Raw genomic sequence first — 27,521 nt, 5'->3', positions numbered from 1 at the left:
AAATATTAAGACTTACTCACTACCATTTTGACTTGTAGTCATGTTAATGTTAAAAACTTTCTGAAAACATCACATATTCCTCCAAACCTTAACTCAATCCAGAAGATAATAGAGAAAAACTAATAAACAATAAACATTTTCATAAAGAAAGTAGGACCTGATGAAAATATACCAAAACCACTTAGGAACACATTAGGAAGCTTCCTAATAACAAAAAGATTTCCGTATCCTTTCTCCTTGAATGTCTCATTTTCCAGATTGGGGTTTTATTCAGTGTACTTTCATGATGGCCTCACACTGTTCCTTTAAGTCCATCAAGGCTTGCATCAGGCTGTGATCTGTCCCATGGGTCACCTTCATAATATCATAGGCCTGGAGAAGAAAACAAGAAGGGGACAAGTTAGACATTGTGCAGACCACGTTCAGGGGTTGGTAACTGCAGTGGGGCATGGATGTAAGTGCCAGCTCTCAAGGTGCGGGCTTTAGTGCATGGCAGAGTATCTTAAGTATCTCAAAACCCATAGCAATTTGTCTCTGACAGAGAAGGAAGTACTGACACATTATTCTTAGATGTTAAATCTTCGCTAATGTATTGCACAGAAGGATGTACAGCATAGCAGAAGAAGGTGCTTTTGCACTGAGGCATGAAGGGAATTTTAAGATTGATCACCTATGGCTCCCAAAGTTTTGATACATTATTTCAAAAAAGACTGTGATATTTATGTGATATTTAGTAGCCGCAAAGACCTATAAGTGGAAATGAATTAGTGCTTAACAACTAGAATTAAGTGCTCAGACTATAAATGAAAAAATGATGCACAGCTTCAAACAAAAAGAGTCTTTGGAGGAACGAATGAAATTCAAACTTCTAGAGATGGGCAAGCACATGGAAATTCTGTCATCACTTATTTTTGTTTCCATTTAGCCACTTTTTTAGAAGAAGAGGTAGGTGGCAAAATGTTGAAAGAACTAGTTGAAATAGCAGTCAAAACAAATCAATGTGCAAAGAGCTCTACAGAGTTAACTTCTGAGCAGCACAATGCCTTACTACTACATGGTAAAACACTGTTAAATAGAACAAAAGAAATTCTCCACATTCACTTTCTTTAGAAATGCCTGAGAAATGTGAAACAAAATCTGAAATCCTCAATTTTTGCAAATTTTTGTTTTAGGAGAAATAAAAAACCCTTCATGTTTTGCAAAACATTTTCAAGACATAATTATATTCCCTGAAGATTTGCTGAAATGTTTTTAGTGTTTGTTTTCCCTAATTTAACATGTTAAGAAAATGCTGTAAACAGTAGGCCCTTATATATATTATAGTTGAGCATAAGGTATTAGGCTGCACAAGAACTTTATAAATATAAATAATGGAAGAAGTAGCATAAAAAGCAGTAGGAGCCAGTCCTTACCTGGTAGAGACAGTTTGCATAGAGAAAGATGAATGCTGGTATGGTGTAGGAATGTAGGATGGTGCAGAGCAGAATAGCTGAAGGTTGGAGCCTGTGCATGCTGCTATGCAGCACAATGTAGCCACACTCAGGCAAAGTATGGACTGGAGAACTCCAGCATAAAATGGCAAGGTGTATTGGCCACAGGTCCAGACACATTTGGTATTTGGATGGCCTGGTCAAGAAAGTTGATGGACCTATTGTGAATGGCCTGTGTTAACAAGCTGTGCATTTGGACATGTCTGGATACCAGGACAGGCATGCCAGGTCCCAGGGCAGCTGACCTTGATCTTCATCCCACTTACAAGACAAAAGCCTGGCAAGTAGTTATGGTCCTGAGCAGCCTGATGCACAGCTGGAGATGTCCATGATGATACGTCTCTATTGTAAGGCAAAATTCCCTAACTTCTGCCTAACCTTGAGATAACACTGCCATGGCTGACTTCTCTCTCATCCGCAACTGTTTGTTTCCATTTCCTTTCTTTCTTCAGTATGGCAGATAAATGTACCCAATCTTTGTTGTTCTGTCTCCTTCAGAGAGAAAATCATACTCATACAATATTCTATCTTATACACTGAACTACAAGTAAGAACCAGGCTGTACTGAAGTCAGAATAACAATGACTTCTGTAATCCCGAAGGTACACTGGCATGAAGTTATGTAGCTATTTTTTTGAAAAAATCAGCACAAAATTTAGAATAATTTCATCTCCAAAACAAAGATTTTGTTACTGAGAGTGTATAAAAAGTATGGAGAAATAAGCCAACTCTCTGACACCCCTTTACTCTTCTAAATCTTACAGCTAACCAGCAGAGCCAAGGCTGAGCAGAGTCTTGTTCTTGCATCTGAGAGGAAGACCACACACACCACAATTCTAATTATGAAAAACTATAGTGATTGCAAGGCAGCCACAGAGGCCGCGGCATCATCAACTATACAGTCTCCCTGAAGAATATAAAACCCATTAGAGTAGTGGTACGACTGTTGCTCCATGAATGCAAATGAAATGCAGCACAGTCATTTGCTCCTGATTTGCATTGGGATGGGATGGGATGCCCATTGTCACAGCTCCCTGCAGATGCAGGATGGCTCCACTCCATCACAGTGAAAGCAGAAAGCAAATGGCCATGAGCTGAGATGGCATAAAGTGAAGGCTGACACGTAAGAGGGAATGTTTCTCCTCGTCTCCCTGTTGAGGGGGGCCCTTATGAATGCAGGCAGAGCTACAACAAAGCCAATCAGTACTGGGCTGGTAAACATTTCAGCATTTGAAGCAAACATCTAGAAGAAGGAAATTTCCTTGCTGTGAAACCTGGGAGTGATTTTCCTCCTCTTCCTACGCTTCTTGCCCTCATGCCAGGAATTACAAGAAAGGGAACAATGTCATACCTCCTGCAGGCCTTCACAAGGCAAAAAAGCCATGCCCATCAGCTCACAGAAGGATAGAGACACTTGCTGCAAGGAGGCAGGGGTCAGAAATCAGATCCAAGCCTTCCCCTCTACCCTACTTGTCCCCACAAAGTCCAGCTGCACTCAGGTTATGGGCAATCAAAGTAGGGAGTTTGCAGTTCTATTATGGTATACAAAGACACATACCGAACGTTGGTGTTACTGAGCACACTTTGGGACAAAACCAAAGGGCTCTGCAATTATAGTGGCTGTACTAGTGCTTCACTTCCAGGCAGCAGAGAGAAGAGCAGTACAGGCTAGGCTGTACAGCCATGTGTGAAGGTGCATGGGTCCTGCGCATTTGCACATCTGATGCAGAGGGGCTGTCAAACCACAGTAGCTCTGCGGCTGTGCCTGATTAAACAGGATTTATATGAGTGAGGTGAATTTCACTCAGATCTCGATTCCTCTGCAACTTCCACATCCTTCTCCTTAATGCCACACTGAAATTAGTCTGACGAGGGCTCCAACAGGGTGCTATTCAATGTCAGAGTGTATTAAGAAGAGTAATGAAGCAGAGAAGGCAATCGAGTTTCTGCTCTGAGCGTGTGGCATGCTCTGTTGACACATCTAATCACAAAAGACCAAACTGTGTTGCGATATAACCCCAGGACATTATCTGAGTTGTATTAGGAATCACATCCTTTACTCACAACAAACTGGGAATTATATTTTGCTCTAATTTGTTTCAGTGTAGACAGCAATGAAGGGAATCAGTTTCAGATCCCACTCAAAGAAGCACTGTTACCCACGTGTACAGGTTGCACAGGGATGCAGGGTGACAGGGACCTTTCCCTTCTGCTCAGCTGTGGGAGTGGGAGGTAAGGCTCTCCCTGACTTACATGTAGGGGTGGAAAGGGGGAGATGGAAAGGGCAGCAGATGGAGATGCAATAGAATTAGTTTGTAAGTGGCTCTGCATCCCAGCTGCAAAGCCCTTACTGTATCCTTTTGGCTCGGAGACCAAGATTAGAGATGCACCAACCATGGCAAGAACAGTAAACAACATGTTCCTTTCCTTTTTTTTAGATAGAGGATATCAAAGCTTGAAAAAAGGTTTCTGTGTTAAATATCGCTCTGCACTTGAAGAATAATGCAGTAACAATCTGGATTGCAGTGGGCAACTTAGTAGATACATACAAAAAGCTATCACAACTTCTGCCTTCATTGACAGCAGCAAAGATGTAGATGTAGACAGAGATGGCTCTAGGAGACTTAATTCCATTTTCATTTAATGCTGTATCATATTAGAAAAGCTACTAGAAGTACATCTGTTGATGTATTGCAGAAATCTCTATGAAGATCTCTCCTCTGTCTGGGAGCCCACTGCTTGCTAAAAAGGAAGGTCTGAATGTTTGGAAATTATAAATATGACAGGGGAAATAGCACAGCAGATTACCTGGCACATGACAGATATATAGCTTATTGCTGAATAATGAATGGGAAATATAATTGATTACTGTCACTTCAGCTTCTTAATCATCAGAATTGGCCACAATTTAAGCTAAATATCTATCAAGTGAAGATTTAAGTTACTGGGATTTAGTAAAAAAAAAATCAAATTTATTATTTAAATAAGTGAAAATTATCAGTTATCCAGTTTGTATAAATGATCAGATGTTAAAACCTAATAGATATGGGGCTTAAAAAAGGCAAGCACAAAATACGAAGTTATCTATAAAGTCATGAATGTTATCTAAAGGAGATCCAGACAAGAGCAAAACATCAACTTAAAGCAAGGCACCAGCTTCATCCAACTGTCAGCCCTGGGGCCTGCTCCTGTCTGCAGCACTGAGCTAAAGCATTAGAGAGCCTCAATCAGGCACCAGAGGTGGGCAGGAAGATGAGCTGGAGAACCTCATAGAACTGGTATTGCCTTCAGGCTAACTTCAGCAAAAGGGAGTTGGTAACACACATGAATGAGCCTGGCACTTCTTGAAGCAGCATATTGTCCAGGAGGAGAAAAATACCCCAGCAGTGATGTAGGGTTTGAGATGGGAAGTGAATGAGCCCATGTTCTGACGACACATCACTCCTGAAAGGGGATTCTTCAATGTATTTAAGATGATAGTAACAGCAATATAATGGCAGGACAAATAGTCTAGGGTAGGAGGAGATGAATACAAAATCAGTTTAGGTCCAGCAGGGATAGCTTAAAACCAAAAAGCAACTTGTAAAACGACTGCAAAAACAGACTGAAGATGTGAATGATACAGAAATTGAAGGGATCGAGAAGCATGCCTGTTGATGGTGTTGCTCACGATAAAATACAAGCACTAAAAGGCAAAGTTCTTCTATCCAAAATCACAGATACCTATAGGGAAGAAAGAGGGTGGAAACCACAGCTCTGCTCCTGCTCTTTACTTTCATTGGTCCCGGATTCTCTACTCTATGGTAAGGAGAGCAGAAGGCACTGAGATATTTTTATCTCTCAGATCTAATAGTCATTTTTCACTCAGCCACCTCTGAGCTATCAAACTGTAATTAGCAGTGACTGATACCAAAGAAAAGCAGTCCCTGAAACACTGCAACAGTGACCCATCACTGCATTCAGCTGCAGCTTGAGGAAGCAGCACCAATGATAGAAAAAGTGGTGAGAAATATTCAAAGGCACAAATTACAATCAGGACAGGAGGGAAGGGAATCCACGGTGGGTTTGGGGTTAGCAAAGGAGTGGGGAAAGAAGAAGCAGTCCAAAGTACTGACCTGTTTCAAGGTCTCCAGTGCCTGAGGTAACATGCCTTTACTGTACTGCAGTTTGCCCACTCGCATCAGTTGCACAGCCCTCAGTGGATGGAAATCAGGATAATACAGCCTGCGGAGAAAAGGGAGGGAAATGCGTCACTGGGTCGGCTCTCACCTTCACAGTCACTGCCTCTGTGGAGAGTTATTAGGGTGGGACTGCAAGGTCCTTGTGAATGTTAATAAGGTACTCAGAGAAAATTAGCTGCTCTACCAAGAAGCATGAAATACTGAGGGGAATTAGAAAATTATTACTCTCTATCTCAAAGGAATGCCTTTAACATTATCCTGTTAGAAAGTGACTGGAGTGGGATTATTTCATTTGCTACTGTTGGATAGCACAATAGCATTTACTGTACTTAGTGTTGCAAACAGAGGTCGTTCACAATCCTACATCCCTGAAGAGGTATAATTTTTCCAAGGATGCTTCAGTAGGAAAACCTGTCCTAGATCCTATAAGATGAAGGAAAAGGACTGCACACGACACCAAGTGTGTCATCATTTCTGAAGGTTTGCTCCCTATTGCAGAAAGAACTGGCAATGCATGTACAAGGAAATATTTTGGACTCAGCTCGTGAATATAGGCAAGGTGTTTGCTAGCATGAGGAAAAACTCCTTTTCTCAATTTCACAGAAGCAGAAGTTTTCCATCAACCTCACTGGAGTTACTTTCAGAACAACATATGTTGAGATGAAAGCAGAACTGTGTTCTCTTTTCCTGAGGACGTAGATGGAGGGCAATGTCATCATTAATTCCCCTCAAGACACTCATGAAATGTCGTAAGTCTAAAATGTGAATAAGTAAGAATCATGGAAAATGCTTGCACACCCCAAATCCCTTTTTCTGCTGATTTCACACAACTTTGGTGAAGACACAGAAACACATGGGAAGCACGCCCAGTAGGATCTCTGTACCCTGATCTATGAAGGCCTCTCCAGAGGCAGCAGAAACCAGCTTCATGTGAAGAATTCATCCTAAATTCCCATGTGCACCCCCTGTTCAGACCGCAAAACTACAAGCAGTGCACAGCGGTGTTCTCAGCCCTCTTGGGGGTTGCATCCCAAAAAGGAGAGTCAGTAGGCTAAAGAAAAATGGCAGTACTTGTCTCAGTCCTAACTGGTCACTAAGGAATTTCAGTGATTCAGATGAATAGGCACTAGAAATTTATCAGAAGGGTTATTTTTAGATCTTTTTTTTTCTGATTACTGTATCAATTAACATGGTGCTATCTGCTACTAAAGAAAAAAATGCAACTAAGTCTGAGATTTTGATGTGGATTAGCAAAGAGTAAATGGGAATTGCAGAGACAGCATGTCACAAATGGGAATAGTGATGATGTGTGCAACTTTCTAAAACTTGCAAAACAATGATACCAATATGGGTGCATATTTCTGCCCTCACCTGTGACTGTGGCTATGAATGGAGTAAAAAGGTAATTCCCCCTTTAGTTCAGGGCTACTGAAATATTGGGAAGCCTTGGGCAACGATCATGGCCATAGAAGCAGCAGCAAAGAGTTTTGCGTGGATAACTTTCTGCAGTCCTTGGCAGACTTTGCTGCACCCTGCTCTGATTCTTTTCTGTCTGGTCCTTCATGAGATCACATGGACAAATCCAGGCTGCGCTTCAGTCTGGCAAGACGTGGCTTGCTGAACTTCACAAGGATCCACCAGAGTGCAGAATCCATCCCTGCATGCAGACGGGTCTCTCTTTATAGCTCGCACATTCACTTGCAGTCAGTAAAGATTTACCACTGTGGTATGGGCAATGCCCAGAGAAAACAGGAGGCTATTTAACAATGTCAGGTACTCTGTCCAGATTACCAACCATAAACTAAAGCAAGTGAAAATTTAAGATGAGGACATGGGAGGGCTAAGTGTGGAACAACGAGCTCTGAGTTCATAAATATTTACAAAGCTATTTTACTGCACTGATTTATGTGCAGATCTTATGCATGTATATAGTTACATTTGCAAGTCTTAAAACTGACATTTGAAACTACTATTTATTATCATATTCTGGAATAAATCTGTTAAACTACTGGAACACCTTTCATGAAAACATCTACATTAAGTGAGTTTATAAGAGAAATTTGGGCAGCTTGCGGCTCTTCTGGAAGACATGTAAGTGGGCAGAAAGTCATTCGCTTCTTCCAGGCATCCCCAGGATTCAATATTGTGTAAAGATGGCATGGCAAAAAGAGTTAAGAAGCAGTGTCAGGTACTTGAGAGCAAATCTGTTACCCTTGTATGTTGCTCTGAACAAAACAAATGGATATGTTTAATACTAAGGAAGACATTTACCAGCCAGAGAAACTGGTACCTAAAGACACCTAAAGACTGTCAGCAAGAAAATAACACAACTATAGAGGAATACATCCTGCAAAACATGGTGCAGCTTGGGAAGAGTAGGATTTCAATCTGAAAAGGATTTTATGAGATTTACCAAGGCTTGAGGGATGGGAAGGGAACAGCATCAAATTGAAAGACAAAATAAAGGAAGACAGTTCTGTGGTGTGATGTTTCCTGCCCCTTGGCACTGGTCAATGCACAGCAATTCACTTGCAAAGAAAGATTAAACAGACTGCAATAACTATCAAGTAAAGCTGCATTGTAAACAAGAGGACTAGAGGAGGCTTGGAGAAATCTTTAAATTTTAAAACCCAGACTTAATCTAAGACAGTACAACTTTGTTTCAGCCTCTGGCTAACAGCACCCAAGCCAGTCTGTCCCTTGCCTGTCTGCTGGTCGCCAGCTTGGTGTCACCTGCAAACAACAGCAAAGCAACTTCCAGTGCCTCCTCCAGGTTATTGGTGGAGGTGTTAGGACCAGTCCTGAACAAGTCCCATGCAGCACCAACTGGTACTGGCTGGCATTCAGTCAGCAACATGCTGGCCATAACCCTCTGACTTCCACCATCCAACCCTTTTGTTACCTATCAAGCAGTCTGCTCATCTGCACTGTAATATTCTAACCTGGATGACAACTCCTTGACCCTCATGGCCTTTCATATATAATAGTCAGTAACGTGGCCAGCTCTCTTAGTGCTTTTGCTGGAGGCAGCCATCAAGTCCCATGGGTTTGTATGGTTTATACTCTCTCAGAAAGTCCCTAGAGCAACTCTCTTTCTGGGTTGCGCCAGACAGACTGCACAGGCAAAGAAAGCACAGTCTAGCTGACTATTCAAAACCTCAAATGAAAACTATTTCTTAGTCTCCAGGTAGCTTACTTCAGTGTTTCACTATTCCAGGAACCATCAATTTCTGCATTTCATTCACTTAATAGAAAGATATCAATTTTCAGTAGACAAAGATAAGGCCAACACTCTGTAAAGCCATAGTAGTTTCTAATACACCACAAATTTGATAGCACCTATTTGCAGTTCAGCCCTGACATTTGCCTTGATTAACCTCCAGAGCAGTCACTGTTCATACACTTCATAAAGAAAAATTTTCTTCATTCTATATCTCTATTTCAGCTCTGAATCCCTTCAAGCAATCATCTGCATTCTTTTACATACAACAATGTAAAAAAAAAAAAAAAGTAACAGAAACAAACTTGACAAATTTTAGTCAACTCCTTCTACTTCTTAATACTATGATTCCTCTAATTTTACTCAAATTATCTCCCATTAGAGCATGAATAATCAGAAATTTTGTGATCTCCCAGAAGCTAAAGCCTACTATTAAAAAAAAAAGAATATGCAAAATCACTGTCATTTCTGATACCTCATATTTTAAAATAAATTCCTACCCTTTCCTCTGTCTCTGTAAATCTGTCTGCAAGGTTAACATTTGCACCTTTGTCTTTAGCCTGACGTAATTAGAAGCAGGCAGGATTTGTAAAACCTGAAATGAGGGTTTAAAATGGAAATGTTACAAGGCTCTTTAATATGGTGATACGTGAAAAGTGATGCCATACATGACTGCAAATTGCTTTGTAGTACCTTTTAGTGCAAGTAAATATGACAGCATAAAAGACATAAAGCAGTTTTAGGAGGCACAGCAACAGAGAAGGAATTAAGAACAGGCTTCTGGGCTTCAGGAAAGGTATGAGCCGAATGTAAAGAGGAAAGCATCAGCCTCCAGACAGAAATACACTAGCTATGCTGGATGGAAATGTTCACACAAATACATCACCTGATAAGTGTGACCCTCTTTTCTTCTTCTTCTTCCTCTTTTTTTTTTTTTTTTTTTTTTTTTACTTATTCTTTATTTCAGATTGAATCAATATTTGAGTACATTCATTAAAGCTGTTCACATGACTGCAGTCTAATAATTATTTTTATGGTGTCCAGCTATTTGCTTTTTTCATTATTTATTGATGCGACACTGGTCATTTAATTCACATGATAATTTTTCCACACAGTGACTGGGACGATTTTTAGGACAAATTTAAGACAAATTGTTAATTATGCTAAAAAGTACAAAATCTTTGGTATCTATCGACATTTCCAAGAATGATCCAGTTGCTTTATGAACAGTCAAAGAAATCATATTCCTCGGGAATACAGAACAGGTAAACTACCTGTGCTCATCTGGGAGCCCATAGATCTTAATACTTAAAAAAAGGGACTGTGCTACAGCTGCTCATTCTGATCTCTAAATTTCACCTATCCATTCCTATACCAAAAACAGGAATCTGAAGCTGAAATAGTGCTTCAGTGAAATATTATAGAAAATATCCTTTTTTATAAATAATTAGTTTAGTATTATAACAATCACTGGCCCTGCACAAGAGTTTCGTCTGAAATAAAACAAGGCTATAGGGTTACTTCTGGAGGAAATGAGAAGATGTTTTTGACACTGGAATAAATGACTTTGTTTTCCATGCGAAGTATTAGAAGTCAAATTGTAATTGTATAATTTCTCAGGGCAGTATACCTATATTAACTGATGTATAATCTTTAGAGTTCCCCCATGGAAGTCTGGCCCTGTTCTCATGTTATCACATGTTTTTTTCTTGGAATAAAAGCAGTTTAAACAGACATTCATTTTTCTATTTTTTTTCTATTTTTTTCCCCCTGATATTACCTCTGTCACTTGTGTGATCAATCCCTCAGCACTAGCATGGAGGATTTCCTGGAGGTAACTGCTAGTGCACATCCCTAGCTAACAACAGAAAGTCAGCCTTGTTCTTTGAGTCAGCCATGGTCAGCTATCAGTAGAGATACGTAGACATTGCACCTCTGTTCAAACCTCCTTTGGAAGTCTCTATACTCTTGACTATAATACATCTTGGCTGTAGATTTTTACACTTTAATTTACATGTGCTCTCTATCTGTATTACTGCTTTATCAACAAAATCCTCTGTTATCTTAAATATTGAAAGTTTCATCAAAGACCACAACTCATTTAAGTGTGCCATCATACTGAAAAGAATAGCATGACTGTACTTGCACTGCACAATTGAGAAACTGAGGCATGGGTCAGTGAAATGATTTCTTGAACATTACAAAAGAAAAACCCCTGGGAAAGCCAAGAATTGAACCTGGATCTCAAGAACTGTGTGCAGGTTCAGGCAATATGATCTTTTTCATAGTTCATGCAGGGCCTGGTTCTCAGAGTCATGCTGTCTTGTCTGTCTTTCTGTTTCTGCCAAGCCAAATGAAAGTAAATACAGTTTTTTAGGCTTAAAAGGCATGCTGTATTTCACAAACAAAATGTAGAAACAGTAGTATTAGTTTAGAAATTCTTGTGACAGACAGCCAATTTCTTGTTAATTTTTTTTTTTATTCTGTCCTCACTCCAGACATGTCCCTTTATCTCCGTGAAATAACTGCCTCTAAAAACAATTCAGAATTTAGATCTGTGAAATCATGGTTCAAAATCTTTTTCATCACATCTATGTCTTATGGTCTTCTACTAGTATTTGTTTCAATAATTTAACTGATGTGATCAAATAAGCAATCACACTTCTTACCTGACTGAATTCACAAGAAATGTTAGCTATCCATCTAAGAAATCATTTCTCTCTGGCTGCTGATCATTCTGCTGTATTCCTTATGGTGACAATCTATGCCACATCAAAATGGATTTCGTTCCAGATGTTGGCTTGTTGAATGATAACTTTAATAAAATGATGGAGTGGTATAAACCACTATTTTCTTCTTGGCTCTGGATCAAACTACTCAATTTAAAATGCTGATGCTGTCTGAGTGGTCCATGTGAAGTGTTCTGTCTTCTGATGTTAGGAAATGTTAGGTTAAGAAATAGTGTTTAGTTTGGAATGGAAGAAGGAAAGGACTTTACAAAAATTGTCCCTTTGTCCTGGCTGATCTCCAGAGTATCTTGAAGCTCTTGCTATTTTTGTCATGAGGTCACCATCTAAAGATAGTAGGATGTACTGTTACTTCAGAGAGAAATACACTGCCTAAGTCCTTGCATAGCCAGAGGAAGAAGAGGACAGGGTCAACAGTTTAGTTCAAATAACTTATTCAAAAAACAACTAGAAAGTGAAAGAGAGTATGTTTAAAGCCAGAAAACTCATGAAGTCTAAGAAAGACAGCAAAGGAAGAGTGGGAGAACAATAATTACTAAGAACATGCATGGGAAGAGATGTAAAATATGGAAGGGAAACGTGTACTAGAGAAATATTAATCTGTGACAAAGACCTTGGTGTTCACACTCTACTCTGAGCAATTAATCTACTGCAAGTCACTGATGTTAAGAAAAGTGGCCTACCCTTGGTATCTCATATGGCTAGAATACAGCTGCAAGACTGGATGCAGATACAAGCAATGCAAGTTTAAACTCCAGTGTTCTGCAAGATCATGAATCTACACGTCTGTGTGACATTTCCTTTTCAGCCACAGAATGAGAGCTCAACCTGGGAAAGAATGAGAAGCACTACCATAATTCCTATGCTCACTGCAGAAAACTTAACTCTAATTGGTTCCCTGTCCCCTTGTTATGAAAGGAGTCCCCCCAGTATTAGTGCAACCCACATCTAATTGTAACTACAATTAGTAAACCTCAGAGAGGTGATGTGAGTGTGCATGAGCATGTGCAGGTGCAAACTGCACACCAAAGGATGCAGCTGGCAGTGTCACCAGCATCAGTGCAAAAGGCCTTTTCTCCACTCATCAGTATCTCAGATCACCTCAGATGTGTGTTGTAATAGAGAAGGCTGATAATGTGAGTTAGATCAGTGGTTTAAGCAACAATTATCTTTTTTTTTTTTTTTTTTTTCTATCATACCTCCAGATAATTCTGTGGAGAAACTATCAGGTGTGGTGCAATAACTCCAGATAAAGGATTACAAACACTAATGTCAGACAGGATGGCTGGGGTTCGGAGAGACATTGTTCTCATGACAGCTGTGGGTCAGGAAAGAATTACAAGTCCTTTCACTGAGTTCCTGTTACTTTCCAATTCTGGAGATGAGAGAATTATTGTTGTTTTTATTATTATTATTATTTTTACCCATAAAGGTGTTCTTGTAAGCATTTACATACACAATTGTGGTTCTGAAGTAATGTCTATTACTTGAGGAAGAGATTTTGGAGTTAAAATATATACTTCTACAAAAGCATTTGTTCTGTGAATGTTGCGGTCAAAAAAATTCAAGCCAAACAGAACATTAAGATATTTTTTAGGAAAACATAAAAGTGTTGTAAAAATACACCATACCCCTACATCTTGAGTATTGCATGCAATTCTGATCCTGTCACTTCAAATGAGCTCAACAGATAGGTATTCATATATCTGGCTTTACTTCTTTTATGTCAAATTTTCCATCTTTAAGGTGGGAAAACAGTCTACTCATTGGGGGTTAAATTCAATGACTTTTGTGAAGAGCTTTGAGAGTTCAACAGGAAGCTACACGGTTAAAATGTGACAGCTAAACGAGATCATCTGTCTGTACTGGAGAACACTAACCTCTGTCTAGTCACTCAGCTGGCTAGAAAATTTCTTGCCCAAAAAAGCATGTAAATTGCTCTAGAGTTTCTTAGAAAATAAAACAATCTGCAAGAAAATGGAGGGGGAAAACAGCATTCTTTACAGGAATTAAAAAAAAAAAAAAAGAGAGACTGGCTATGAACTTTATGAATAGCAATCATGAGCAACAATCTCCAAGGCTCTAAAGGGCTGCCTGAAATCTAGTTGAATTTAAAGAACAGGTTTTTTCAAACAATGCCACATCACCTCTTCATAGGTGGAAAAAGTTGCAATCCTTCCAAGGCAGGAGCTTCCAAGTTTGGAAGCCTCCAGCTTCCAAGGCTAGACCAAGGATGCTTGAACTCTCTATTTGTAATAGAAAGCAGCATGTTCACTGAGCAAGTATTTTTCAAGTGAAGTCATGTTTGCTATACAACTTGATTAATGAGTACATTTGTATCTTGGAAGAACAGGCAGGGGGCAAGAAAATTTAAGAGAAGTTTGCTTGAGGAAGAAAAGGACCCATGAAACAAATATTTCAGTTCACAGAAATTTAAGCAATTTTCAAGCTTTCATGCTTTACATTGTATCTCATGTCAGTACCTGGTTTACTTTATGAGCTACTGTCTCCAATGACTAAATCCAACCTGTATGTTACAGATAGCAGAACATCTCAAGGAACCTTCCACTGATGTAAATTGGTATAATATCACTGATTTTAATGCTTGGTGCATTCACTGATGTGGTGACATCAGCTTTTGCTAGCACATGGAACACCATGCATGTAAGAGCTATAAAACAACATTAATGTCAGCATCGCAGAATCAAAATCAAATTTCCAAAACATTGCCCAAAATGTGTAGTATTTTGGATTAAAAGATGTTTGTTTCACTTTTTGTTCAAACGTTGCTTTCTTTCTTCAATGCTCACTGGGACAACCACTCTGTAATCATATATAATCATAGTTGTTCAAAGAGATTCTGAGGTTTTGCAACATTATACTGAGTTGCAGCTATGCAGCCTAGTAACCCAGAGCTTGTTTAGAGATGTGTGAGACAAGAGGATAAAATATACTTTCCAACAGAATAGAGTTTTGCAAAGAATTTCCTCACTACAAGGCTCTAGATTGTACATGCAGACTAGGGCATTAGTGTTTGCATCTTAACATGACAAAGTTACTTCAATAGGCAAGACAAGGCATGAACAATTCATTTAAGTGCAATGCATTTGGGTACACACTGAGTAAATCTCTCAACTTTAAACAGAAACAAATAGTTTGCAGGCTGCAAATATGGGGTACAATATGCCCAAAGTCAGCTCCCAAAGAATTAACTGTTTTATCTCTCACTTACTGGCTCCTACATAAACATCCATAATGGGTCTATTGAGAGAATAACATTTTCTCAAATTATGGGAACTCTAGTCAGTGAGAGGAGAGCCATAGAACACCAGCTGCCCCCTTGGGCCAGACCACAATTGCAGTGACCAAACATGACATGGAAGAAAATGGCCATGAGCCCATTAGACTTACAAAAACAACAAATATAATCAAAGAAAAAAGCTTTGATCTGCACAGGAAATTATGAGAAGATATATGACTGGGACAGGATCAACCCAGGCCCTATGACGGTACTTTCACAGGCCCAATTCTGACAAGAATCATCTGGAACAATCTGGTAAACATTAACCTTGCATTCCATTCACTGAGGGCAGCAGACACAAATAAAGAGCTTCAGTTGCAATACAGGCACATGAATAAGATGCTTATAACAGCCTAAAATTACGAAATGTTGAGCAACCACATTCTCTCTTCGTCAATTCTGTAGATGCAATTAACACACTGACATGGCATAGGAGAGGAAATGAGCAAAAGAAACAGATGTAGACTTTATCGAGTATATTCTTTCTATCAAATGTCAGTCGTGTCCCACTGAGCTAAAGACTGTGATACTTGGCCCATGGTTCCCTGACAATTTCTGCATTCCAAAACAAGGTTCATAGATCTAGCTCTGAACTAACAGCTAGCACATAGGGAAATGCTCCAGCAAGCTGTTGTGCAAGTGCAGCAAAGCTGCTAGGGTAACCTATCTAGATTAGACAGGTTATGGCCTACTACATCAACCTGCGCCACAGGTCATACTCCCTTGCCAGCAAAAACCTTTTAACACACAGTATTTACAATTGCCATTACACATCCCAGTCTTTCCTTAGGTAAGACCTCCAGTTTATCTCACAAATCATGCCTAACATTTCTAATTTCTGAATGACCTTTTCCCTCTTTTCCCAAATACTGTCTCCCATTTTCTTCTCAGTTTTCCTCCTGTATTTGCTGTATCATTCTTTCCTTGGCTATTTACCCTCTTCCTTACATTTCCTTCTTTCTCTATTCTTTATACCACCAGGTTGCTTTTTCCCCTCTTACCTCCTCTGTCATTTTTTCTTTCTTACAATTTTTCTTCCATTCCTAGGCCCTGTCCACCTACACATAACCAAAGTGACAGAAGGTGATTGCTCACTTGGCTGGGTTACATGCAAAATACGTACCTCTGAAGCAAGAGCAAACAGCTGTTTCAAACTCTCTGTATGCAATAAAAACTATAGCATGTTAAGACATGCAACAGTGCATAAGCCTCAGGAAACTACCCATTGATCTATGACATGTCCATAAATTTCTGTAGCCTAAAGGGCATCTTTCTAAAATGGTACAGGAGGCAGACATGAAAAAAATCTGTGAATACTCTTTTGTGACATATAGGAAAACCATATACTTAGTCTTCACTTTTAACTATGAATCCATGAGGGATGAAGCAGGCATCAAAAAAAAAATGGCATTTACTTGCCTCAAGCAAAACCAAAATGTTACAGGCTCAGCTTGTAGCACAATGGCATTTCACCATTTCATTGTCAATTTGTGATTTCTCTGAAATGTGACTTAGATATCTCTTGGCTTTCATGGCACCCAATCTCAAGACTTCTGTAGTGGTTTGTATCTTGTGCTGAACCAGATGCATCTCAACTGAGTGCAGCAAAAGACCTGCCTAGCGAAATGATGCTCTCCTGTCAGATGACAGTTTATTTCCTAGAAACACGGAGATCTTTCCTGAGGTCACCTTGCACCCATATATTAATGCCACTACATACTTTTTGAATACAGATTTATTGCTCTTCTTCTGAGATATGTTATTTCTTTTTCTGCTCATGGTGTTACACCAAGCAATGTTCTTGATCCATCCCCTCCCTGTTTCAACAAGACTCTGTGAAAGCAACTTTGATTGACAGGAAAGACTAGTACTTCAAAGGTTTCTGCTAATTATTTTCTGGCTTCCTGCAGGTTTTTGTGGATAAAACCTATGATTTATTCTATCATTGTTTTTGATATTTAGGGCAGTTCTTTACATTTCCCCTTATCAGATTAACAGCTGATGAGTTGTACCTTCATATGATAAGGTATATGTCTCAGTTCTAGCCTTTACTTAGCTGGTGCTATCATCAGCTGCTGTCCTTAGTCTTGAATAATCAGATCTGCTTTCACCCAGCTCTACTATGGATATGCAGCAAGATGAATATATAGTTGTGCTCCTGGTTTGATTTTTCTTGGCAGCTTTGCCACATGTCCAGTCCACCTTTTTCAGTCATGTTTAAGAGGCCGTCCTAAAGCTGAATGACCACTGCTTTGATGATTAGGTCACATTTTTGAGATTTAACTTCCAGTCTCCTCAGAAAGCACCTAGATTACTATGGTAATTTTCATACAAATCAAATTTTAAGTTAAAATATAAGTCCATGAAAAAAAACCCACCAAAACTATGCATTCCTAGATGTTACCGTTCTCTTTACCAGTGCATGTCCAGAACAGCAGTATGAATGATATCTACTTCCAAACACACAGTTTCTAAATCACAATTCAGTAGAAGGCTTGGATAATTTACCCATGTAATAAGACTTTATATGTTGCTATAAAGTACAAATAATGCTAACCATGCAAGTAAGTTATGCAAAATATGAATCTTTCCTTTTGTTGCTAGTTTGAGACATTATACAGTAGATGCTTAAAAAAACTGCGGAGTCTAATTTTTTGTGACACTTGTTTATGAATAGAGATGAGTCAAAAATGAAATTTTGCTGTGCAAGGAAGTACACTGATAGCACGAACACTACTGGATAGCAAAAGTATTTCCCCCGTGACATAAGTAGATTTAAAATGAAGGCATTCAGATATGCAGATTGCTTTGGCATTTTAAAATATGAGAAAAAGGATTAAATATAAACACACTACAGTTTTTTGATTCCTACATTATATAACATAGATTAAGTCATCTCATACAGTATGTCATACAATGTTATACAACATTTAAGACATAACATTTTAAGCCAGTTTCATGTGGACAAATATTTATACAAGAAAAAAACACAATGAAAATGGTTATCTGCTTCTCCTCTTAACAGAGAAGCACTAACTGGAGAGATTATTGGCTTAAAGAGTACAGGAATGTCTTGTTTTGTCTATACTCCAGGGGACTTACACTCATCTCATCCATTCCTTTTATCTCCTCTTCTAGCAGTTTTGTCTTTCTATTTCAACCCTCTTCCTCAGTCAGCCCTCCTCGAAACCCTTCACCAGCAAATCTTTAGCTTTCACTATGGCTTGACCACCTCCAAGGCTTCTTTCTCTGAATATCATTCTTCCATCTTTACCTGGAAAGTGCTCCTGACAAGATTACCAACCTCCACAGTCATCAGACCTGCCATCCACATCACAAGCCCTATGTACAGAGTAGGGTATCAAAATATCAGATGCTTTCATTGTCAGCACATCTGTAGCATGACCCTACAAGTAACAGTTTTATTTTTAAAAGCAGTGAATACCCATCTATGTGAAGAATATGTTCTGTAAATCAAAACAGTGAACAAACTGACAGCAGTGCAGACCTTCCATACTTGTAGAGCACTTTACGCAGTATCTTTGTCGCCCAGTAACCATTTTATGAGTACAACATTATTAATGACTACCCACCTTATGTGTTCTACTGTATCACATTTACTACTTTATTCAAAACTCAATGAGCTCTAACAAATAGCTAAATGAGTTAATAGGCTGAATAGACTGAAAGAGGATTTTACAAACACTTTTTAGGGTATTTGATCAAAAGTCAGTTCCACACTTGCCATCGTACAGTGCCTATCTGAATGTACCCTGAGTTGACTTGATTTGAAATTATGACTACATAGTGTGTGAATTTAAGGTGGAGTCTTTCTGCCATGGTGTAAATGCTCCCAGGGAAAACAAACATAAAGCTATTTCACATCTAATTTGAACCATTTCCAAAGTGAATTGGGCCATGCTGCATTAAATCAAGAGAAACATAAGTATCTGAAAAGATTTAATTAAAGTACTTTGAAGTCTATTTGGGTTATTTACCACTGAGGTGAAAGTACTGGACAAAAAAAAAAAAAAAAAGCACACATCTCAAGAAAAGCAAGTAAAGATAAAATCCAATGATAAAGATCACATATTGTCTCCCTCTTCAGAGTAATAATTGATGATTTCTTTCTCTAAGTGGATAGAAGGTAGCTAGAAAATTGGTTTGTGGGATCAGAAAAAAAGCTTTGCCTTTCAGATGCTACATAAAATGGAGTAAGGCACAAACCAGATACAAGAATATATTTTGTGTTATTGGGTTAATGCTCCTCTTGTGCTACCTTTTGATTCAAAATTCATGTTACAATAAGTGTAAATTATGAACTATTAATTAGAAGTGGAGATTATGCTCAATGTACAAGCAAATGCTAACCAGCAAGCACACAGTCAGTTGCTATAGTAATTCTGTACTCCTCCGAGGTCTTAAGAATCATTAAGGGCTATGACGAATTTAGTCCTTTACAAAATATGCTTTCTCATCACCTCATTTAGTGGATTTTCTGCACAATTCCCATGTGCACACTGCACACATCACACGGTGTCTAATCAAATTCAACTATATTTGAATTTTTATTAAATGCTGACCTTTCCAATATACGTTTCATTTCTGCTCATATCTAATATATACGTCGTGATCTCAAATATTCCTCAATGCTTATGTTAAAGTGAAGAAAGTGTTGAAAGCAGCTTACTAGGAAAAATGGAATCATGTCAAAAAAGAATAGAAGATTTTTAAAGAAAAGTACATTCGTTAATTATTGCAAACCTAAAATCTGAGAGAAATTGTCCCATGTATGGGGCCAGCACAGGTCCTATGCATCAATTAGGCTCTCTTAAAAGACATTTTAAAGGTTTAGATGGGATTTATGTGGTGCATAAGCTGTCTGCCTGCATGTGAATTTCATCCTCCATATTCACACCTGTAAAAATAGCTGAAATCTGAACATTAAGGAGGTTGTTAGCAAATCAAAATCTAAATTCTCAGACACTGTCCCCAGTATTCTATTTGTCATTTTCCCTTTCTTATAGCAAAACAAAATGCTTATAACACAAAGAAAGTGCCAGCAACTGCAGCTTCAGTACTAAACTTTCTCACTTAAGTTGCTTTAAACAGGAAGATGGATGGTACTCTCTGAAGAAAAAGACTGTTTCTCTCTTTTTCTCTTAAAGGAACAGGTTTTGGTGTTACTCAACTTACGCAAGGAAATGAAGCGCAAGACAAACAATGTACTGAGCTCCTGATATATACAAGGTTTCAATCATCTATTTTATTCCTGTAAATATGACGTTAAATGCATGATTAAATTGCACCTAAGGATCTAAGGAGCTCAAGTTTGAACCCTGATGAACAATTATTTAGGATTCATGAAAGGAAAAATTCTAAAATCCGAAATCTCTACTAAGTTCAACAACTGAACAGAAAGCAAACTTTCTATTCAAGACATGAAGCATTTTGACAAGTTGTCGATTTCTTGGACTCATATGAAATTGCAAACAAACAAAATCTACTGAAATAATTTTCCTTGTAATTTCTAGTGAAAAAAAAAAAAAAGATACTTTAGGCATGGAAGTTGTACTGACAGTGCTACAGAAATCACTTGGCATTCCACTAGGCTTTTCCCTGTTGGATCCTACCTGATCATCCGATGGTAACAGACCTGAGACACCTTTGAGACACCTTTTCCATTTATTTTAAACTTTATTTCTGTGCATTTTTCTTTGTATCTCTTTTTTTTCCTCTAATGCCAAATTGCCAAAATATCACTGTCGCCTCATTTAAATCCCTCTTCAGAATTCACATATTATGCAGTGCCTGAAGAAAGCATAGTCTGAAACTCCTCCAAGCTCCTACAACTTAGGCATCCTCTAGTCACTCTTGCCTCTTGAGTTTTTTGGGAGACAGTCTTCTGGCATCTATTTTCCAATCTGAGCTCTGCAGTCATTTCATGCCATTCTAGTATACATTACATTGCATCATCTAAACATTCGAGCTCTAACTCCACCTCTATTCAAGAAAGCATTTCAAAGAATTACTGAAATAACTCTTTAGTTTACCTATGCGAGCCTTATCCTCCTGTCTAAACCCTTCCTAGAATTACCTGCTGTTGGTTCTCCACAGTTACAAAATAATCAGTTCTGCTATTATACTTGAACATGACTTCAGAAAAATTTCACATGACAGTACGATTTATCCAATAGGATATTCACACAAACAGGTATCAAACTTTTGATATCCAAATGGGTAGCTTAATATTCACAGGTTCACAGGTCAAAGCAGAATCAAAGACTTCTTGAAAAGGAAATTCTGAAAATCTAACTCACTCTGCTGAATATTTAGAATAATGAATAGCATTAATAATTCAAGATGAGATTGAGAGCTGAGTTATCTGTCATGTCGACTCAGACTTCTCACTGTGGGGGTAATTTGCACCACAAACTGACTCTCCAACTTGAAATGGAGACAAAATGATTAATTTTGCTTGTAATTTACTGATCTTTGACACAGAAGCATGAGGACAGTGCCTTCATATAGGAACATCACACCTCCAAAAAGAGAAGCCAACTAGCCGCAAAATTCCTCCTTTAGTTATGCTGGGTGTTCCAACTTTGTAAGTGATTGCATTTAGTAAATGTTGTAGTAATAAATGCCTACAGACAATTCTCAGAGGGCTACAGCTTCTAATTTCTTTGAAACAGAGACACAATCTACACCATGAAAAATATAATTGCACTTTAATTATCAGTTAGCTGAATAGCATGAGATATGTATGCCTTCATTTTTTAATAGCTTCTGCCTTCTTCCAGGAAATTGTGGAAAGAAATGATAGAGTTTTATTTCTGTCTGATTCCACCAAAATTAAAAAAATAAAAAATAAAAAATCAAATGAAGATTCAAATTCTTCTGGATCAGTCATTACACAGAGGAACACTAGCAATAATGAATACTGATACATGAGCACAGCTGCAGTGTTCACATCAGTGGCAAGCGAAAACAAAAATTTGCCCTTTTGGTTGAGTTCTGCTACATTAAACTGATAAAAAGCCCTTGTCTGGCTGACTCAAGGTTACTTCTTTGTTTTGTAAGGTCAGAGTTTTAGCATTTGAAAAATATTTTGTATACTGCTGTAGATAGATACTACATATCCTTCTACAGAGAAGTTGTAATCATTCAGGAATAACACAGAATACGCCTTACATAAGGAAACCCTTAGTAATAAAAACATATCAGCATTTAGTAGGATTTTTTAAAACAGATTTATAGCCAGTGAAAAACCTTAAGCTGAATACATTGCAATCTAGCCTGGCTTTTTTAAAATACATCACATAGAGTGTCAATGGAACAGCATGCAAGATGGCAATATGTTGACAAAGTCTCTGTAGCATTTAAATTTTCCCACAACTAATTAAAAAAATACATTAAAAAGGGTTTCACTTTAGATTTAATGGAGAAATTGAGACAAGACAACAGGTCTTCATTTTGGCCCCAATGTCTTTTGTTCATGCTGACCTCAAGCACAGGAGAGCTTCTTAACTATAAGAGTATTGTTGAATTATTTAATCCAATGCACACTATGTCACATCTTTGGGGAATTTGAAAGAATAGAAAGTGTGTGATAGGGAGAAATAATTTCTCCATCCATTCTCAGGGAATGAGGATGGAAGGAAAGTGTATGTTTGAAGCTTTGTGCTTCTTACCATAATAGATTAGTTTGACCACAGGATACATGTATTTGTTACAAATGAACATTGCTTACAAATGTAAAAAGTGCACTCTGGGGATGGAGATATTTTAGAAAATACTTTAGAAAATATGTATCATTTTATATATTGAGTTTTCTCATTTTTAAAACAGAAGTTAACCAGTGAAATAGTCACACAGTAGCCATTATAAATTATTTGGAGATGAAGAAACAGTGGTGCTCATTGTGATAAATCTTCATCACTCCTTTGCTGAAAAGATACCTCCCACAGGAAAACATTTGGCCTCTGAAGACAGAGAACTGTCAAAGCTGAAATATTAAAGTGCTCCCACTTTAATATCACATCAGGAATCAATATTATACTGAAAGTGTAAATGAGACAGAACTAAATATTTTCATTTGAAAATTAAAGAAGAAAGATCTTGAAAGAAGACCGTATTTTCTCCATATTGCTTTTGCTATATTATCCTATGTAACACTTGAATGTCCTGTGGTTATTAAGATTAATAATAAAAACCAGGCAAAAGGCATATGCTTACCTATGTATAAAGCACCTATTAAAACACCATTATTGAGCTTGATCATTCAGTAGACAAGGGTCATTCACCAGAGGCAAGTAACTTTGAGCTGCATCTTACATATATAGGTATGTTTAAAGTCCCCAAGTTTCTGCTGTAATTATTCAATGAAAACAAATACATCAATGAAAGACAAGGCAAAATGAAAAAAATAACCAAAACTGCTATGTATCTCCTTTTTCTTCAGTTTTATTTTTACAGAATAACAGAATGGCTTGGGTTGGAAGGGACCTCAGGGATCATCAAGTTCCAACCTCCTTGTTTGCTTTCCTTTCTTTTTTTGAGAGGTATGAAATGTGGATTTCTTAATAGCAGAATATTATTGTTTAAAATGAGAACCTGGAAAGCTTCAATGTTTCTGTGGCATTTTAAAGACTAACTAGAGGTTACAGGGAGGTTAGTATTAGTCATCTTTTTCTTATTGTTGTGCTCCCTTATTCCCACAGGTTTTCTGTGCATAACATGAATTTGCATAGGCAATACAGCACAGAAATATGAGATTAAAACATGGATAACAGAAGAACAGTTACAAGAGAAATCAGAAACATTAGTTGCTTTAACACAAGTGTTTCTTAAAGGATTTGCATTAGAGAATAATACTCTTCCTGAGCACTTGCTCTATTTCCCCAGTCCAAGATGACTAATCACAAAAGCTGGTATTAAATCAGTTAGCAGAGCTGAAGCCTGGTGAAATGTGTCAAAAGTAGATGAATTTAACCTTGCAGTATTCAAGGAATGGATACAATACCCTGAGGCATATTAGAGAAGTACATGATAGTAATTATCTAAAGGGAGATAACCAATGTGGATTTAGAAAGGCAAGGACCTCCCTAACTAATCTACTTGACCTTTATCATGAGGCTAAAGACAAAGCTGATAATGGGCTTTGCAAATAGAAGACTGTGTTTGTATTTTCAGGAGGTCATGTAGACATACACAACAAATAGATGAAAGAAGTAAAAGGAAAACATCTTCATAAAAAAACCTCTGAAAACTCATAAGAAAGCACATGCCCCATGGGAACACCTTTAACACTCCACTGTCCGCTGAAGCACACAGAAAAGTGCTGTAATCCAACAGCAGCACTATGGCATGAGCATTTGTTACATCATCTACAGCCTAAGATTGCTTTGTAATATAGACCCAGAATTTGTAGCTCCATGAGAACTAATGGCTTGTTCGAACCTAAGTAAAAGGGAAAAATGCATACAATCTGCAGAGATTTCAACACAGGCCAAAACTTGATTTAACGGACTAGCAGTTATAGCATAAGAAACCTTTTTGCATGCTAAACTTCTCTTGCCTCCTGCCCCACCCCCCATTGAGACAGCAGTTGAGATGTGGATGCAGATAAGGGTACCTACTCTCCAAAACAGTGTCTTTCTTGAAACTGTTCTTCTAGCTTATGATAATCTGCAAACAATTTGGGTGTGGAATGCACAGGCCATAGTGAAGTTCAACTGTCTGTCAGCCATATTCAATGCCCACAGAAATTAATGAGTTTGGACCATGGATCACATCTTCACACAGTTTCATTTCACTGTAATGAAATTCCAAGATGCTCATCTGCCCATGTGGAATGAAGCAGACATACTCTAGCACAATTATTATTTTCCTCATTCCTACATTGTCTGGGCAGGGAAAGGAAGGAAGAATGCAGTAAAAGGAGAAGCAACTAGTGATGACAGATATGTATACACTCAGGTTGTGAGGTGACGGGGGATAAGGGATAGAAATTACAAAAATACAACCCATCCCTCTCCAGAATCTTCCTTTATCATGTTAAAGGAGTAAAAAAAAATGAAGATGGCTGGGGTCAGACAAGAAGGAGTGTAAGAATTTGAGAGAAGAAGGAGGCTAGTCCAAATGACCTCGCTGATGTGAGTTGCTGAGACAAAGAGAAAATGAAGAACTTTCACTGTGGAACTGTAGAAAAATCACACTGCCTTTACCAATAGCTTAAAAGTTTCTTAGTTAGGTCAGGGAAGTCAGTAATTCATGAATTGTAAAACTACAGAAGAAACATAAACCATCTCTGCAAATCAGACCATATAGTAAGCCAGAGCACAGTGACAAGAAAAAAAAATTATTCTACAGATAATGTGCACTTGTAGTCACAAAGTCTTGTACTAAACATTGAGAGTACTGGATCCAAAAAGCCATCTGGAGATGTACACATTGTTTCTTTTTTTTCCCCTAATTTCAGAAATGCGCTAGAAACAGCAAGAAATATTTTGTCCTTCATAATATTTTTGTCCTCCACAAGTGGAACATATTTCCCTGCATTTTTAATTGAATTATCAGATCTCTGATTTTGTTTCACAGTCCACAACAACTTGAATTCTTCTGGAATAAATATTCATAGCACGCATATTCCAGTCATATGTGTGAACTGCTTAAGCTTGGTTCTCATAATTAAAGCCATTAGCAGGGACTTCAAGATGGGTTTGTGCTTGCACAGAAACTTGCTGAAGTCTTATCTCCATTTTTTAATGCCAGCATTTGGCTGGCACTGCCTCAGTGTTAAGCTAGTATGGAAGGAAGCAGTTTATTCAAGAGAGAAAACCTGAGCTAAGGATTAAAAATGTTCACAAAACAGTCACAAAGTAAAATATTTTGAGATACATTTCCTTAAAGAATCCCAATAGAAATAAATCTGAGAAGTCTGTTTGGATATTCTGAGGGCAAAGCAGAAATGAAATATGGGAAACAAATTCATTGTTATTCCTTGCTTACTCAGCTCTAGTCATAATTTGCTTTGTTATGGCGCAGTTCTGGCATCAGTGATGGAGGCCCTTGACTTACTTAGGCTTAGTGCGGTCATGTTGTGAGGAGCTGGTGCACACTAAACTTCTGAAAAATGGTTACAGGGAACTACAAAATACAAGATGGTGATATATGCTAATGTAGAAAGTCCCAGGATGTGGTCCCTTGGGGGTGGTTTTGGGTTATGAAAGAGTCTTTCTCTTGAATCAAATACCTCAATTTTAAGAGTTGGGAAAGCAGATGAATATTGTCTGTAAAAAGGGCATAAGTTGGACTCGGGAAGTGGAGTCAGTATTTTTGAGTAAATTCAGAGGCTAGAAACTTGTCATTTGTAGCCTAACTTTTAAGAGAAAAGGCTCATATTTGAAAAAGAAAATGCAGGGAAGGAATGAGAAGTGTCTGAAAGACAGTGGGAAAATAGAAAGATTTCAGTTGGTACATGAGATAGAGAAATGAGTGTCCAAAGGTGGCAGAGTAAGTAACTGCTGGAGGTTTTTTCAGCAGCAAAACAATCTTTGCAAAAAAGAAGTTGATGCTACACTGCCATCAGTATACTGATAATCAGTATACTGATTAGCTAAAGCTATCTAAAGAGCACCAGGACACCTAACAAACTGTGACATCCAATAGTCATTGCCTGCCTACACTAATAGGAGAAGCAACCCTCCTGAGATTAAACTTTCCATTTTGACCTGCTATATTTCCTAATACTTGTGAAAAGCTTCCTATGAGAAGCCATAAAACTACTTCATTAGCTTTCAGCAAATCTCTCATTAAAACTCTTCCTTGTCACAGCTCCTGGATAAAATCTAGATCATATAGAAACTACTAAGAGATCACTCATGCCCACAACAGTCAGGCTGCCCAAGGCTGGAAGGGTCTGGTCATATTCCATCTTATTTTTGGCAGCTCCTTTCCTGACATGCTAATTTTATATTCTCCCATGACAGCTTAGGAAAAAAAAAGAACAAAAACTTTTTCAGCCTGATAACATGATTTATGGGGACATCACCTGTCTGTCAGTACTTCTCTAGTAAGTTCTGAGTTCACTGTCCATTTTCAACTAAATTTGGGAGTGCAGTACAATTCTCAAAAAAAGACACAGATACCAATACCACTTTCCTCAAGGTAAGGAATGTGGTGCAAGATTGCCTCAAGTTAGATTTGAGGGAATGAATGCAGGAAAAAAATGCTATAAATTCTCCAACCATATGAAACTTTAATTTGTGCATGATAAAAGTCACTATGTTTTCTCTGTGGTGTGAATTCTCTGACGTGTAATAAACAGTGCATGAAACACTGAAGCACAGATATCCTTCAGTCAATCAGCATAAAAAGTCAGTCAGAAACAAAAGTCTAATGGAAAAATAGCTCCCTTAGTTCCAGAGGCCAGGGAAAGACTTGCATAACATTTGTGCCTAGAGCTCTTTAGGGCTATGAATATACAAATGATGAACTCATAACAAGTCACTGGAGTTATTCTATAGTGACGTCAACATGTAGTAAAGTAGAATAAAGCTCATTTTCTATAGGAATTTG

General features: G+C 38.1%; 1 protein-coding gene across 1 annotated transcript in view; it reads right to left on the bottom strand.

Moving 5' to 3' along the window:
- Positions 1–270: 270 nt before the first annotated feature.
- Positions 271–27,521, bottom strand: part of SMYD3 (SET and MYND domain containing 3) — a gene marked incomplete at both ends in the record, with an annotated part of 358,948 nt that continues 331,697 nt past the window's right edge. Inside the window, 2 exons of the mRNA XM_079550900.1 lie at positions 271–372; positions 5,606–5,714. Of these exons, the coding sequence (XP_079407026.1) occupies positions 271–372; positions 5,606–5,714 (211 nt within the window). The remainder of the gene's footprint in view (positions 373–5,605; positions 5,715–27,521) is intronic.

This window comes from Tetrao urogallus (genome assembly GCF_951394365.1).
Source record: "Tetrao urogallus genome assembly, chromosome: 2".
NCBI classification, from domain to species: domain Eukaryota; kingdom Metazoa; phylum Chordata; class Aves; order Galliformes; family Phasianidae; genus Tetrao; species Tetrao urogallus.
Note: the sequence above shows the minus strand (reverse complement) of the source record. Positions and strands in the feature narration are given on the sequence as shown.